This window comes from Solenopsis invicta, chromosome 14 (assembly GCF_016802725.1).
Source record: "Solenopsis invicta isolate M01_SB chromosome 14, UNIL_Sinv_3.0, whole genome shotgun sequence".
NCBI lineage: Eukaryota > Metazoa > Arthropoda > Insecta > Hymenoptera > Formicidae > Solenopsis > Solenopsis invicta.
The window spans coordinates 10,999,432-11,013,085 of record NC_052677.1 but is presented as its reverse complement, the minus strand read 5'-3'; the positions used below and the strand labels follow the sequence as shown (position 1 = coordinate 11,013,085).

At 27.3% G+C, this 13,654-nt stretch overlaps 2 protein-coding genes across 2 annotated transcripts; both read left to right on the top strand.

Moving 5' to 3' along the window:
- Nucleotides 1-2,760: 2,760 nt before the first annotated feature.
- On the top strand, nt 2,761-8,443 carry LOC105199218 (protein takeout). The gene is made up of 6 exons (XM_039456995.1): nt 2,761-2,916; nt 4,355-4,447; nt 6,733-6,880; nt 7,289-7,422; nt 7,780-7,929; nt 8,278-8,443. The coding sequence occupies exons 1-6, from the start codon at nt 2,859-2,861 to the stop codon at nt 8,427-8,429; spliced, it is 735 nt and encodes a 244-aa protein (XP_039312929.1). The 5' UTR covers nt 2,761-2,858; the 3' UTR covers nt 8,430-8,443.
- Nucleotides 8,444-9,124: 681 nt separating this feature from the next.
- Nucleotides 9,125-13,562, top strand: LOC105196663 (sulfotransferase 4A1). Its single transcript, XM_039456994.1, has 6 exons — nt 9,125-10,141; nt 11,221-11,320; nt 11,723-11,873; nt 12,106-12,232; nt 12,309-12,403; nt 13,000-13,562. The coding sequence occupies exons 1-6, from the start codon at nt 9,934-9,936 to the stop codon at nt 13,270-13,272; spliced, it is 954 nt and encodes a 317-aa protein (XP_039312928.1). The 5' UTR covers nt 9,125-9,933; the 3' UTR covers nt 13,273-13,562.
- Nucleotides 13,563-13,654: the final 92 nt, after the last annotated feature.

Below are 13,654 nucleotides of genomic sequence, written 5' to 3'. Positions count from 1 at the left end.
AATTTTAATATAGGATTGACGGCATTGTAGGCATTAACAATAAGCATTGTCGGCAGTGTACAAAAATGTCGGCAGTGTTTTACAGCAATGCCAAAAATCGGCATTGGTGTACAAAATTTTGGGTTGTGAATTCCCCCTCGGTTCAGACAAACTTTGTACAGTTTGTCTAAGATATGCGACATATTAATAGCTAGAAAAACGTTCGTAATATATTAACGTACGGTAACGAGTTACCGTAAGCAACGCAGTTACTCGTTGCTCTTTTTATAATACTTTTTTATAATTTAGCAATAATGTTACAATTTTCCATAGTAGTAATAGTAAGGCCAGAGTTGGAATAAATCACTTTTGACAATTAACTCGTTATCATCATGCATTACTCATTGAAGAATATTAACTAATTTTCCTCGTTACGTAACGAATCAATTAACGAGTTACTTTTTTAAATGAATATTGCATAACGACAACAAATGATTTGTTAAAAATGATTGTTCTCCAACTCTGCGTTATTATTACCACAATAAAAAATTCTAACGTCATTACCAAATCGTTATTAAAAAAAAAAAAATGAAAGTAGCGATAAAGTAACGAAGAAGTAACGACTTGCCATCCCTGCTTATTTTTATATTGAAGTCTGTTGTACATATTTACTTTATGGATCCTTGTTAAATACTTTATTATATAATAAACCTGCGAGATCTTTTAAGCATAACGTGTAATCGTTTGTTTTTCACTCTCTTCTTTATTCATCTTGTTGTTTTGCTCGGGCGACATATCAGACCAATATTTCGAATGTAGTGAGTACGATTATTGCAAAATCTCAGTCATGTATTCTTTCAATAATAAAAAATTATTAATTCCTTTTAATCATAGATTAACCGAACTTATTATTTCATTTTTTAATGCAGCTTTTGATCGATCAATCACCAGTGCTACGATTAAGTTGCAATTCTAATGTAAAAGTCCGATTTGGACACAAGTCAGTTCGAACTTTAAAACAAAATTTACAGTAAATCGCAAAGGTGATCAAAAAATGATATTTTTAAATTCTACATTCTTTTTAATTATTTTAAATCTATTATCTTTCAAATTTTTAGTACTTGTTAAATAATGATTTACAAAGATTTTTTTGTTTAATTTTTGCACGATGGCTGAAAGTACATAGTCACGTCTATTCTATGAATGTTATGACAGTGTCAAACTGCTGTCACATATGTTCGGTGTCTTATAAAGACTTTACATTATAAATGACACGCAAATCTGCTCGTATTCATTTAAATTTAAAAGGTCCTATTTGAAACACCCCCTATAGATTCCTAAAAGTCAATGCGTAATCAGTGCAATGCATAATTAATTAAACATGTAAACATGTAAACATCGTTTTCAATCGGTTTTTTTTTTTATCAGGGAAAACTCGTCAAAATTCAAATTCGACAGAGCAAATGTGAATGCAGTTTAACTTGGGGGCTTATAACCCAGCACAAAATCTAAAATCGGGACATGAAACGTCTTTAAAACATATTTTCAAAGTAGCGTTAAAGGATTCTTTCAGACGTTTTAAAGACGTCTTATGTCTTGATTTTAGACTTTGTACTGTTTGGAAAATCTCATAATTCTAAGAAAATTTATTTGCATCGATGACCAGCACGTTTGCAGTTCTTTATTAATTCTTATTTTTATTGTGCATAATAGTGTGAATAAGCGTTAATACTAGAGTCAGATCATTTCAAAGAAACTTCTATTGAATTGATCGTCATACATTCGATGATTTAAGTTGAACTGCTAAAAACAGAGTTAACGTCTGTCATTGCAATGGACCGAAAACGTTAGACATTCCAATTAAAATTTGAAACGGTTCAAAAAATATTTGTAAAACGCCATAATTGAGCGATCAAAACTAATCTTATTCCTGGTTATAAATATTCTCAGATTGTTTTTACATATTATTGTGTTTGGATTAAAAAATCTGACATATTTTGTAAATACATACGCCTGTTGTAAACTTAACATAATTGTTTGTAATCATACTTAAAATCATTCAACTAATGTTTGCCGGTTTTTTTATCGTAAATACAATTACAATTAATTATACATCTTATATTATTAATGAGTTGATACTTATAAGTTGATACTCAGGTAAAGCAAGCCGTTATTTCTTCGTTATTTTTATTTTTTTCATTACTTTATCATTATTTTTATTTTTTTATAATAACGATTTGGTAATGACGTTAGAATTTTTTATTATGCTAATAATAATGCCATAATTGGAGAATCACTTGTTGTCATTAAGCAATATTCGTTAAAAAAAGCAATTCGTTAGACGTTGACAAAGAAACGTAACGCAAAAAGTAACACGTTACTTTGACTCGTACCGTTACGTAACGAGCAAAATTACGAGTTAGTATTTTTTAATGAGTAATGCGTAATTATAACGAGTTAATTGTCAAAAGTGATTATTCCAACCTTGGCCTTGCTATTACTATTATAGAAAATTGTAAAATTATTACCAAATTATAAAAAAGTAACGAGTAACGACATTATTTATTGTAATTCGTTACTTGCCATCCTTCATTAATAATTTTCTGAGTGGGTAAGTCACAGTGATTGATAGTTGACTTATCCTGAATATGCTTGACAATAGGAGTTGTTCATTTTCTATGCTTGAACGCATGTGTATGTATGTATACAAACACATGCGTACAGTATACACAAATGACGTCCATTCAGAAATATGGTGGGGCAAGTAGTGCTTAAATAGCTTTCTGGATTGTCCACCTTACAGTTCATATTAAGCAATTGCTGAATGTTTTTGCCCATAAAAGCATTTTTCTTAATCGATTGGAAAATAAAATTTAGAAATGATGAAGACGATTCTCTTGCTCGCAGTTGTTGCAAGCGCAACGGCGTTCGATCTCCGTAAGTAACATAATTGCATGTGTCGTCTCTTCGATCAAATCAGTTTTGCCAAAAATTATTAGCATCGTAAGAGAATCTATCAAATTATTAAATATGTGTGTCTGAGTTAATGTAAGTGTTAAATTTTGATATTCCTTAAATTATAATAAAGTGTTTAAAATTTTTTTAATATTTTGAATGTCTTAAAATTTATAAAATGTGGGACAATTAAAGGCCATGAACGAGCGAACGAGCGAAACAATTGTTGTTTAAATAATTTATTAAAATCTTATGAGATTGCGAATCAGCTATGTACACTCTTACACATAATGACACAACGGGTGGATATTTGACATGCGCTCAAACCGTACGTACGAATTCTCATGTTTGAAATTAGGATAGATGTTAATGTTACGGCCGAAGAAGCTCAAGTTAGACCGAAACGTACCGTAGTCGCAATCTTAAGAGATTTTAATAAATTATTTAAACAACCGTTTTGCTCAATCATGGCCTTTAATTAGTCTGTGATTCGCAACACGAGCGTGAAACCATTGTTTTGATTATAAAATATGGATCACAAAAAAACTCATTTTATTCATTTTAGTTTTATTAAATTGATAATAATTAATCTAACGCCACTCTGCAATTGTATTAGAATTAGGTATGACTACTTGGATTTTTTTCAGCCCGGATTTTTTCACAGGCAATAATTGTTCATCAACGAAATCATTTGTCAAGTCAGTTGGTAATTAATTGTTAGCTAAGAGAATTTGAGTAAAGTTTAAAATCATTTTTAGTACAATTAAACTATAAACTATTACTTGCTAATATAATTTCATATTTTTTAATTTAAAATACATTTTGATTTAATATTTTATAATTTATTTAGATAAATAATATAATTAAGAACAAATCACATTAATATTAATATAACACCAAATTTAATGCTAAACAGTAAAAAGTTAATATTTATTATTATTTAATTAAATTACCGTTTTCATCAAAAATACTTTTAATAATATATATATAGTATAATAGTTATAATATTTTTAATAATATTTTATAAATAACATACGTATAATAGTAATACTTGTACATAAATACATGTAAAGTTTTATATTTTATAAAATATGTCATTAAAGAAATTATATTTAATAATATACTTAAAAACTTAATTCAGAGTTTATGCAGTTTCTTCAGTCAAATATAATACAATATATAATTTATTTTTAATCAAAATATTTGTCATGTGCTGCATCATTAATGATGTCTCAATAATGTTGAAATAAATAATTAGATCCCTTTTGCAATTGTTTTTTTATTAAATTGATATATATATATATATGTATGTATGTATGTATGTATGTATGTATGTATGTATGTATGTATGTATGTGTGTATATGTGTATATGTATGTATAATTGCCCACATACGACAGTTTTCTTTTTCTCTTTTATAGCCAGCGATTTCAAGACTTGTAACATGTCGGACCCGAAAGCAACTGAATGCTATAAGAATGTCGTCAGAGACACAGTTGTCTCACTCGCCAAAGGTAAATATGTATTATTTTTTATCATAAAAGTATGACAAATATGTTTATAACAAATAAATTTATAATAATAAATTATAAAATCTTGAGAAAGCATTAGAGAAGATTATACAAAGTTTAAAAGATTAAAAAAGTGATAAAGTTTTTGTATCTTAATCTTCACAATGTTTTCTGGTACAATAATTTACCAATTTTCTACGGATGTATAATGAAAAGAATATAATATTAAATAACTTATTAAAATAAATTAAATCCACAAACATTTGTTCTGAAAAAAAAAGAAAAAAAAATATATATATATACAGGGTGCGAGAAAAGTTCCGGGACGGCGAAATATCTCGAAAACTAAGCATTTTAGGAAAAAGTGTTTCAGACAAAAGTTGTAGGGTTTAAAAAGATCTATTTACTGATCTTATCAGTTTGACCTTGGATGGCGTCGCCAAGGTCAGATCGAAATTACATTAACTTTTTTAAATGGAACACCGAACTTTTTATTGCATATTCTTGTAGCTTATCTCGAGACCTTTCCAAAACATTACAAGAAAGTTTATTTTCGTTGAGTACTTTCCGAGTTGTGAGGCTTGAAAGCTACAGTGTACTGTAGTGTGGGTCCAGCCAGTTAAGGCAAGTGTGGCGTGTGTCCGGCCAGTTAAGGCAAGAGTGGCTGGACCCACACTACAGTACACTGTAGCTTTCAAGCCTCACAACTCGGAAAGTACTCAACGAAAATAAACTTTCTTGTAATGTTTTGAAAAGGTCTCGAGATAAGCTACAAGAATATGCAATAAAAAGTTAGGTGTTCCATTTAAAAAAGTTAATGTAATTTCGATCTGACCTTGGCGACGCCATCCAAGGTCAAACTGATAAGATCAGTAAATAGATCTTTTTAAACCCTACAACTTTTGTCTGAAACACTTTTTCCTAAAATGCTTAGTTTTCGAGATATTTCGCCGTCGAACTTTCTCGCATGTATATTTCGATATATTTCGCCTCCCGAACTTTTCTCAACTATATATATATATATATATATATAATGTATAAACATTTGTTTTCAAAAAATTAAAATATATGATGTATACTCTAGGAATAAGATAAAATTTATTTTTGTACACACATCTTTATATGTATGTCCACCCTTTGCTGGAGCATTTAAAGTATATTACACAAATTATTATCCTTGAAACTATGTATCATAGCAAAAATGTCCCAGATAAAAATTATATAGATCTGAAGGTAGACAAATAAAGATAAAATCAATTTTCAAAAAATTCGGTATTTTAAAGTCATACGAAGATTATTATCATTTTGTCAAATAAAATTGTATGATTTTTTTAACAGACTAAAAGTAATACAAAATATAATTTGTAATAAAGCTATCATTAGATAGTTAATAATTTTTTTTTAATTTGCATTTTTAAATTTTGCAAATACACTCGACAAAATTAAGGGATCACTTAATTTGATTCCGAAAAATGGGCGTAACTGAAGAGAGTCTAACTTTGTTAAAAACGATCGTAAAAAAATGTTAAGAAAAGCATTTTAAAGCTTGAAATCTCTAGTTTTGAGATTGATAAGTCATTAAACGATTTACAGATTGTTTACGGTATTACGCAGATTCAAATGAGGATGCGTCAAATATCCAAATTTTTTACAAACTTTGCAAAGCTCCACGACGCAAAATAAAAATTGCACGCAAATGCAGTTCAGAGCATTCAAAAGCGTGGATTTTTACCTTTAATTTGCGTACTTGTTGAGCGTTGTACGATTTTTTTTTTTTTTCATCGAGTTAGGCAACACTGAAGCAAAAATTTCTTGTTTTAATGTTGAATAATTCAGTAAACAAAAATCGTACGACGCTCAACAAGTACGCAAATTAAAGGTAAAGATTCACGCTTTCGAACGCTGTAAACCGCATTTGCGTGCAATTTTTATTTTACGTCGTGGAGCAAAGTTTGTAACAAATTTGAAGATTTGACGCATCTCCATTTGAATCCGCGTAACTTCGTAAACAATCTGTACATCGTTTAATGACTTACCGATCTCAAAACTAGAGATTTCAAGCTTTAAAATACATTTTTTAACATTTTTTTACGATTATTTTTGATAAAGTTATATTCTGTTGAATTACGCCTACTTTTCGAAGTCAGAATAGGTGATCGCTTAATTTTGCTATCAAGTGCATAATCAAGTAGTGTGTAAATTACGTACATTACATAATAGAGAAATCAAAATATATTAAAATGAGAAGCACATTAAATCTTCATATTGAGTATCGCGTTTATATTTAGGTTCGAAGGACTTTAAAATTCTGCCTATTGAGCCGATATTGGTCAATGAGATGATAATTGGTGAATCTAACTCAATGTCGCTTAAACAAGAATATCGGAATATCAAAGTATATGGGCTGACGAAAGGTTTAGAAATTGTCACATTTCGGTATGTAATTTCCAGCAAATATTAAAGTAAACTATCTTTTAGTACAAAATCAATTAATGTACGTAACAGAAATTACATTTAATTAAATATTACATATAAAAGAAAAAAATATTTGTTTAGCAAGCGAGTTTTAAATAAAAAATTTGATTTGCAATTTATTATTAAAACATTAAAACACACACACACACACATACGATTGCAAATAAAAAAATAATAAAGTTGAATTAACTTTTTTAAAAATTCTCAAACATACAAGTATATAAGTTTAATTACAGATAATTAGAAAAATTTGTTTTTAATGTATCTTTGTATTTAAAAACACATGACTGGTAATTATGTGTAATTTAGATATTAGATTATGTAAATAATGTATTAAGTGATTAATCAACAAATCATCGTTTTCTTTAGACTAAACTTGGACACATTAGTATCGTACTCAGAAGCTTTTAATCCTCGAGTGGATTTTGTTGCCGATTACAAAGCAGCAGGCAAGCTCATGGTAATATCAATCCAAGGAGAAGGCAGATGCAATATATCAATGTGTAAATATTATGATACACTCTCGTATAATTGTACATGATATCATTATTTATGATTTAAACCTATTTTAGGTGATCTATAATTTGTGATACATTTCCTAATAGAAATATACATATTTACAATTTGATATATCATATATTTTTATGTATTTTTAAACGTGCACATTGTAGTATAAATTTTATGCGTATTCCGATTCTTCTTAAATTTTTTTGTTAATATATACTATCTACGTATATAAATAAAATCTTATCTTGAATTCTGATAATAATTATAGATCATTTAAAAACAACTTTAATGAGAAATATTTTATTTAATAATTTTATGCTAACGTCTATTTATCTTTATTATTTTTTTGTTAGATAATTTGACGACGACAAATGAAATACATTATGAAAAGTTTGAAAAAGATGGTGAAATTTATATAAGAGCGAAGACATATATTTTTAAATTGATTCCCCAACATGCACGTCTACAATTCGATAATCTTTTCGATAAAAATAATATTTTAGGTATTATTAATTCTTACTTAATCAATATATTGCAGACTAATTTACGATATTATACTGTTAAATTTATAATATACATTCATAGAGATTTTACTTAAATATATTAATATTTTCACATAGTACAAAAAATTATAACTCTATCAATTCTTTTTTTTTTAAGTTTACTTTGAAAATCTAAAAACTTATTTTTTTAAATGATAAGTTTTTGATTTGAGGAAATATTTTTTTAAACTTCTCTTAAATGAATTAATACTTAGTGCCATAAATTAATCTTTAAGAATGATAAATTATAAGTATATCCCATTTACGCTATGTTCTTGTATTAACTTTTCAACATTTTGCTAATTACAGATCGAGAAATGAAGAAATTCGTCGATGACAATTCTGACGTAATTTTTAATGAACTTGTGCAACCTTTTGATCATACTTTCGGAATGATCTTCCATCAAATCACCAATAATATTATAACTCGAGTGCCAATGAACAAGATTTTTTATAAATAAAAATATTACATTTTAATGTTATTTCCTATCACTTCTTTTTAAGTAAAATAGTTTTGTAAGATAATTAGATGAAAGTATAATATTGCCAAAAATATGTGTAATATTTCATATGTTTAAATGAACGATTAGTGTTAATATCAATAGTATAAAGTAGAAAACATTTTATATTTAATACTCAGAAAAAGAGGAGCAAATGAGAATCAACGCGGTTGATGGTGAGTGTCCATAATTCTTCCGTGTTTATTTAAAAAACATTAGATGTTCATCAGCGGACACGTCTAATGTTTTTTAAACACGGAAGAATTATGGACACGCACCAACAACCGCGTTGATTCTCATTTGCCCCTCTTTTTCTAATTGTAAATATTAACTTTCATCAGTTCTTTTTATAACCTTTATTTCATATTTACGTTAAAAACGATCTTTCTTAAAATATTTGTGTTGAATATTTTTAATGTACATATTCAAGAGTTAATTTAATATATATAATGTTATTAAAACCTTTGTATTAAAATAATATCCAACATTTCGTAGTATTAAAATGTTACAATTTATGAATAAAAGAACAAATAATAGAAAAAAATACTGTAGTTTTGAAACGCTTATTCTAATAAGATAAATAAAATGTGCGTGTCAACATATTATAAATATTAATTTTATTAAAGAAATATGCTTCCACAAATTTATTTCCAAATTTTAATTCAAAGTGTTATACTTTTTATGTTAATTTTGTACCTAATATTTGTATTACATCCTACCATACTCATCTTATGTCAAATTACAAAAACTTTAGTGAATCATTTGGGACATGCAATATATGTTAAATTCAACACAAATTTTTCAATGCATAAAGAGATTATGCAATATATACATGAGCGTATAAATAAACTCTCATAAAGAGGCATGATCTCTTTTGCTTTTAGTAGGCGCGACATTCTACCGCGTCTCTTGATTTACAAGTATATTGAAAATTTCTAATTTGATTAAATCAAAGTGCCGCCCTCATGTATATAATTTTAAGACATAAAAAATAAACTATAATTTTAGTCCAAATATAAAATGAAATGTATGGCAGGCATTAAATTAACAAACATTTCCAATGATAAGACTCTAGATGAAAACAAATTTTTCTGGAATATTTTTTCTTATAAATTTCCTGTTAGATAATATCTCATGTTACAATAAGTCATGCATCTTATATGAGTTATATTTTTATCTTAATTTCAATTCTACAAATTGCTAATTTATTTGATATATCAGCAAAATATTATATTTGTACCGTAGTCAATAAATGATAACGTTGCTATGGTACGAATTTATAATCAAACAATATTTTTTCCTTCATTTGTAGATTGCGCTCAGTCGTAAGCAGCAGATAAGTTGTCGCATATATATTCGTGATAACTTGCTTTCACAGACCAGTGATAACAAAGTTTTTCAAGTTAAAGTCAGTTGAGCGAGATTTTGAATGTAACAATCGATTCCGTGAGCTAAGTTATTAAACATGTCTTTTAAAGATTTGAAAGTGGAATGCGTCGAGGATGAACTGGCGACTGAACTATCCGAATTGTATCCGATTTTTAAACGCGGTTTCGTAAAAGTTGGTAAAAAGAAATGGTTCCTGCCGTATAGATATGTCGAGGACGGTGACAAGATATATAATTTTGAAGTTCGTCCAGATGACACATGGATCATTACCCATCCTAGATCAGGTAACTTTTTTTCAACATCTCGATTCTATCGTGTCTTTTAATTCTCTTTACATTTTCGATTCTTGAAAGTGTAAAAAGACAAATTTTTAAACAATTAAAAAATAATGTTTAAGATATGAACATTAAAGTAATAAAAAATTTCAAGGATAGAGAACGAATTATATTTGTCATTGTAAATTATCTATTCAATTAAGGAATTTGAAGTTGAAACCCAAAAGTTAGAAAGTTGTTTTTTATCAAACAATATGTGCACGATCTTATTTTCTTTATAATAAAAAAATAAATAAATAAAAGTAGGCAGAGTATATTCATATTAATATTCGAAGAAAAACATAACTAGCTATCAGATAGCTGATAAGCTACGTACAATCAAAATTTTCTTTGTATTTATTTTATATAGAACATTATACACTGTGCTTTCTGTAACTCGATTATTTTGAATCTCTGTTATTTTTAATGATACAAAAATATACCCAAGGAAAAAATTCTTTTGAAGAGGCAAATATGATGACATTTTTCTATGCATTATTTTATGAGATTTCGAGACTATCAACGTTTTTAAAAGAATTTCATATTCGAGAATTTATGCTCAAAATTACATTTTACTTTTGAAACATTCTCAAAGCTGTTATACTTTTCATATAGCCCCATTTCGAAAGTAGTAAATTCTGAAATGTTAATGCGTATAACTTCTTTTAAAAAAACTTTAGAGAATATAATCTGAAAAAAATTCAATCTCTCAAATGAAAGTTTATCGCATACTTTTCTACTTAACAAATTTAATCTTCTATTTTAAGTAATTATTTGTAAGACTTTTTATCTTACGTTATTAAAAACTAAAATGGTTTCAAAGATATCATTATTTCGAATATTGTATGAATTAGGGATGTTTGATATTTCGAAATATATGATTATGGCATTGAAATTGGAATCAAGCTATGCAAGTATTAAAGACTGAATAAAATGTACTATAAATAATAAAAATTTTAAAAATGACTCATTATTGAAGCGTAAAGAGATTTTGTTATTTTATGCTTTTGTCAGAAATGTTAATTAAATTTATGTGTTATATTGATTAGGTACAACGATGATGCAAGAACTTGTATGGCTAGTGGCGAATGAGATGAATTTCGATGAGGCAAATCGAAGATCTTTAACAGAGAGATTTCCCTTTCTAGAGTACAGTATAAAATACATATATATATATATATATATATATATATATATATATATATATACAGTATAACACACATACACACACACACACACACACACACACACACACACACACACACACACACACATACACACACACACATATAATATAATAATGTGTAAAAATAAATTCACATTTTCTTTTTCAACATTAGAAAAAAAGTTCTTACGTAATTGAAGAATGAAAATTAATTAAAGTTAAATTTGAGTCCCAAAGTGTTCATTTTGTTGTATTAAAATGTAAAAAAACATGAATTATCTTTCTATTTTCCTCTTTCAGTAGAAATAATGATTACGGAATAAAGTTGGTTCTTTCTGAACCAAAAAATATTTTATTATATCATAACATTTTGTTTATCTTTTTAGAATAGGAGTAATGATAGACCGCAATGTTCCTGATAGGATTAATGTTGAAAAAAATAGCGTCGATTTTGTGCGCGAACAACCTTCGCCGCGTTTCATTAAGAGTCACATGCCTTTCGAATTGTTGCCGACAGTCGTAAATAGCACTTGTAAGGTATATCACAAACAAACATTTTATAAATCGCATACATATTTATATTGACCTTGTATTTATAAAAACGAGAAAATAATATAAATTTTAAAAACAAAATTCAAATATATATAAGCAATAGATTCTTCGAGACTTTTATTTTAAACTTGTCGAAGAATTTTCCACATGCATCGCGAATCCATTAAAAAACAAAAATTCACAGACAAATCTTTAAGAAATGTTAGTTTCTTTCTAGGTTATTTATGTTGCAAGAAATCCAAGAGACGTGGTAGTATCATGGTACAATTTCCAGAAAACCTTGAACAGTGTTCAATTTCAAGGAACTTTCGAACAATTTTGTAATCATTTTATGAATAATCACAGTAAGCTTTACAAAATGGTCTTTAATTTCAATTTCATTTATTCTTTCTTAATTTTTAAGAGCCTAATTTTTCACAGTATATTGGAGTCCATATTGGGAGCATGTGAAGGAAGCTTGGACGATGAGGCACAGAGCAAATATGATGTTCCTGTTTTATGAAGATGTAATAAAGGTGAAAAATAATATTACTGCACATTTTTAGACATTATATAACATACACATTTTTTTATTATGACATGTCAATTTATTTTCCATAAAAGAAAAAAATGAGAGAGTAAATGTTTTGAATTTTCGATAACGTTTTAGGTTTCGAATATTATTAAAAGGAGTAAAATTGTCTTCCTTTCTTTAAGTAAATATATTGTAATTATTATTTCTCCTAAGAAAACATTTTACATTTTTTAAATAAAAATTAGTAACATTTTACACACGTAAACGTATCATTTATATCATATTTTTTCACACATACACAAATTTGAAAAAAATATACTGACAAATAATGAGCAAACTTTTAGTTTCTTCGATTAAATTTATAAAACATTTGAAAAATTTTTTGTCCATGACAATATTTTTAATTTCTGTTTACTAACCGATAAATTTAATACGTTTTAACTTAAATCACTTAAATAAAACTTGATCATATGATTTAGATTTTTAGATCATACAGATAATAAAAATATAACATGAGATAATAAAAAGTACCACATACGTCTAATTTAAAGATATCACGATTCTGTAGTTAATGTTATTTTCATCTACTTTGCATAGGATTTCTCAGGGAACATAAAGAAAATTGCTGCATTCTTCGATAAGACTTACAATGATGAACAAATCGCTGGGTTAGTGGAGCATTTAAAAATAGAGAATTTTCGAAAAAATCCTATGGTGAATCAACCGAGTCCCAACATGCAACCGGACATGTTCATCCGGCAAGGAAAGGTTGGAGGTTGGAAAGAATGGTTCACGCCGGAGATCGAGGAGAAATTTAACAAATGGATCACTAACAATTTAAAGGATACAGATTTGGCTTTTCCAAATTAAATCTGTTTCTCGATATAAATAGTGATATTTACAATTCATGAACTTTTTGTACAACTTGAAACATGATACAAATAAGCAAAGTTAGTAACCAAAGGTATTTAAAGAATTTATGATATTGATTTTTATATTGTTTAATTGAAAAAAATCTATCGCTCTAATTCAGCTGAATTTACTATTTTGTCTATTTTCTTTTACTTTCCAGCTACTTTTATTCAGTATTAAAGATGTGTCTTATAACAATATAATATTAATGATTTTATAATAGTATTATAATAAAAATTTTATGAATAGATAGTACTGATATAATTTTTAAGTATTAATATGCAATCTATATAATTTATATAAATTATAGTAATAAAAATCAAAACATGCATACACACAC

What these genes read in the sequence shown, in the direction of transcription:
- LOC105196663 (XM_039456994.1), top strand. Translation starts at nt 9,934, where the DNA reads ATGTCTTTTAAAGATTTGAAAGTGGAATGCGTCGAGGATGAACTGGCG. An exon ending in TCGTAAATAGCACTTGTAAG is followed by an intron (nt 11,874 to 12,105) that starts GTATATCACAAA and finishes GTTTCTTTCTAG; the next exon opens with GTTATTTATGTTGCAAGAAA. An exon ending in TTTATGAAGATGTAATAAAG is followed by an intron (nt 12,404 to 12,999) that starts GTGAAAAATAAT and finishes TACTTTGCATAG; the next exon opens with GATTTCTCAGGGAACATAAA.
- LOC105199218 (XM_039456995.1), top strand. Translation starts at nt 2,859, where the DNA reads ATGATGAAGACGATTCTCTTGCTCGCAGTTGTTGCAAGCGCAACGGCG. An exon ending in CGCAACGGCGTTCGATCTCC is followed by an intron (nt 2,917 to 4,354) that starts GTAAGTAACATA and finishes TCTCTTTTATAG; the next exon opens with CCAGCGATTTCAAGACTTGT. An exon ending in TTAGAAATTGTCACATTTCG is followed by an intron (nt 6,881 to 7,288) that starts GTATGTAATTTC and finishes CGTTTTCTTTAG; the next exon opens with ACTAAACTTGGACACATTAG.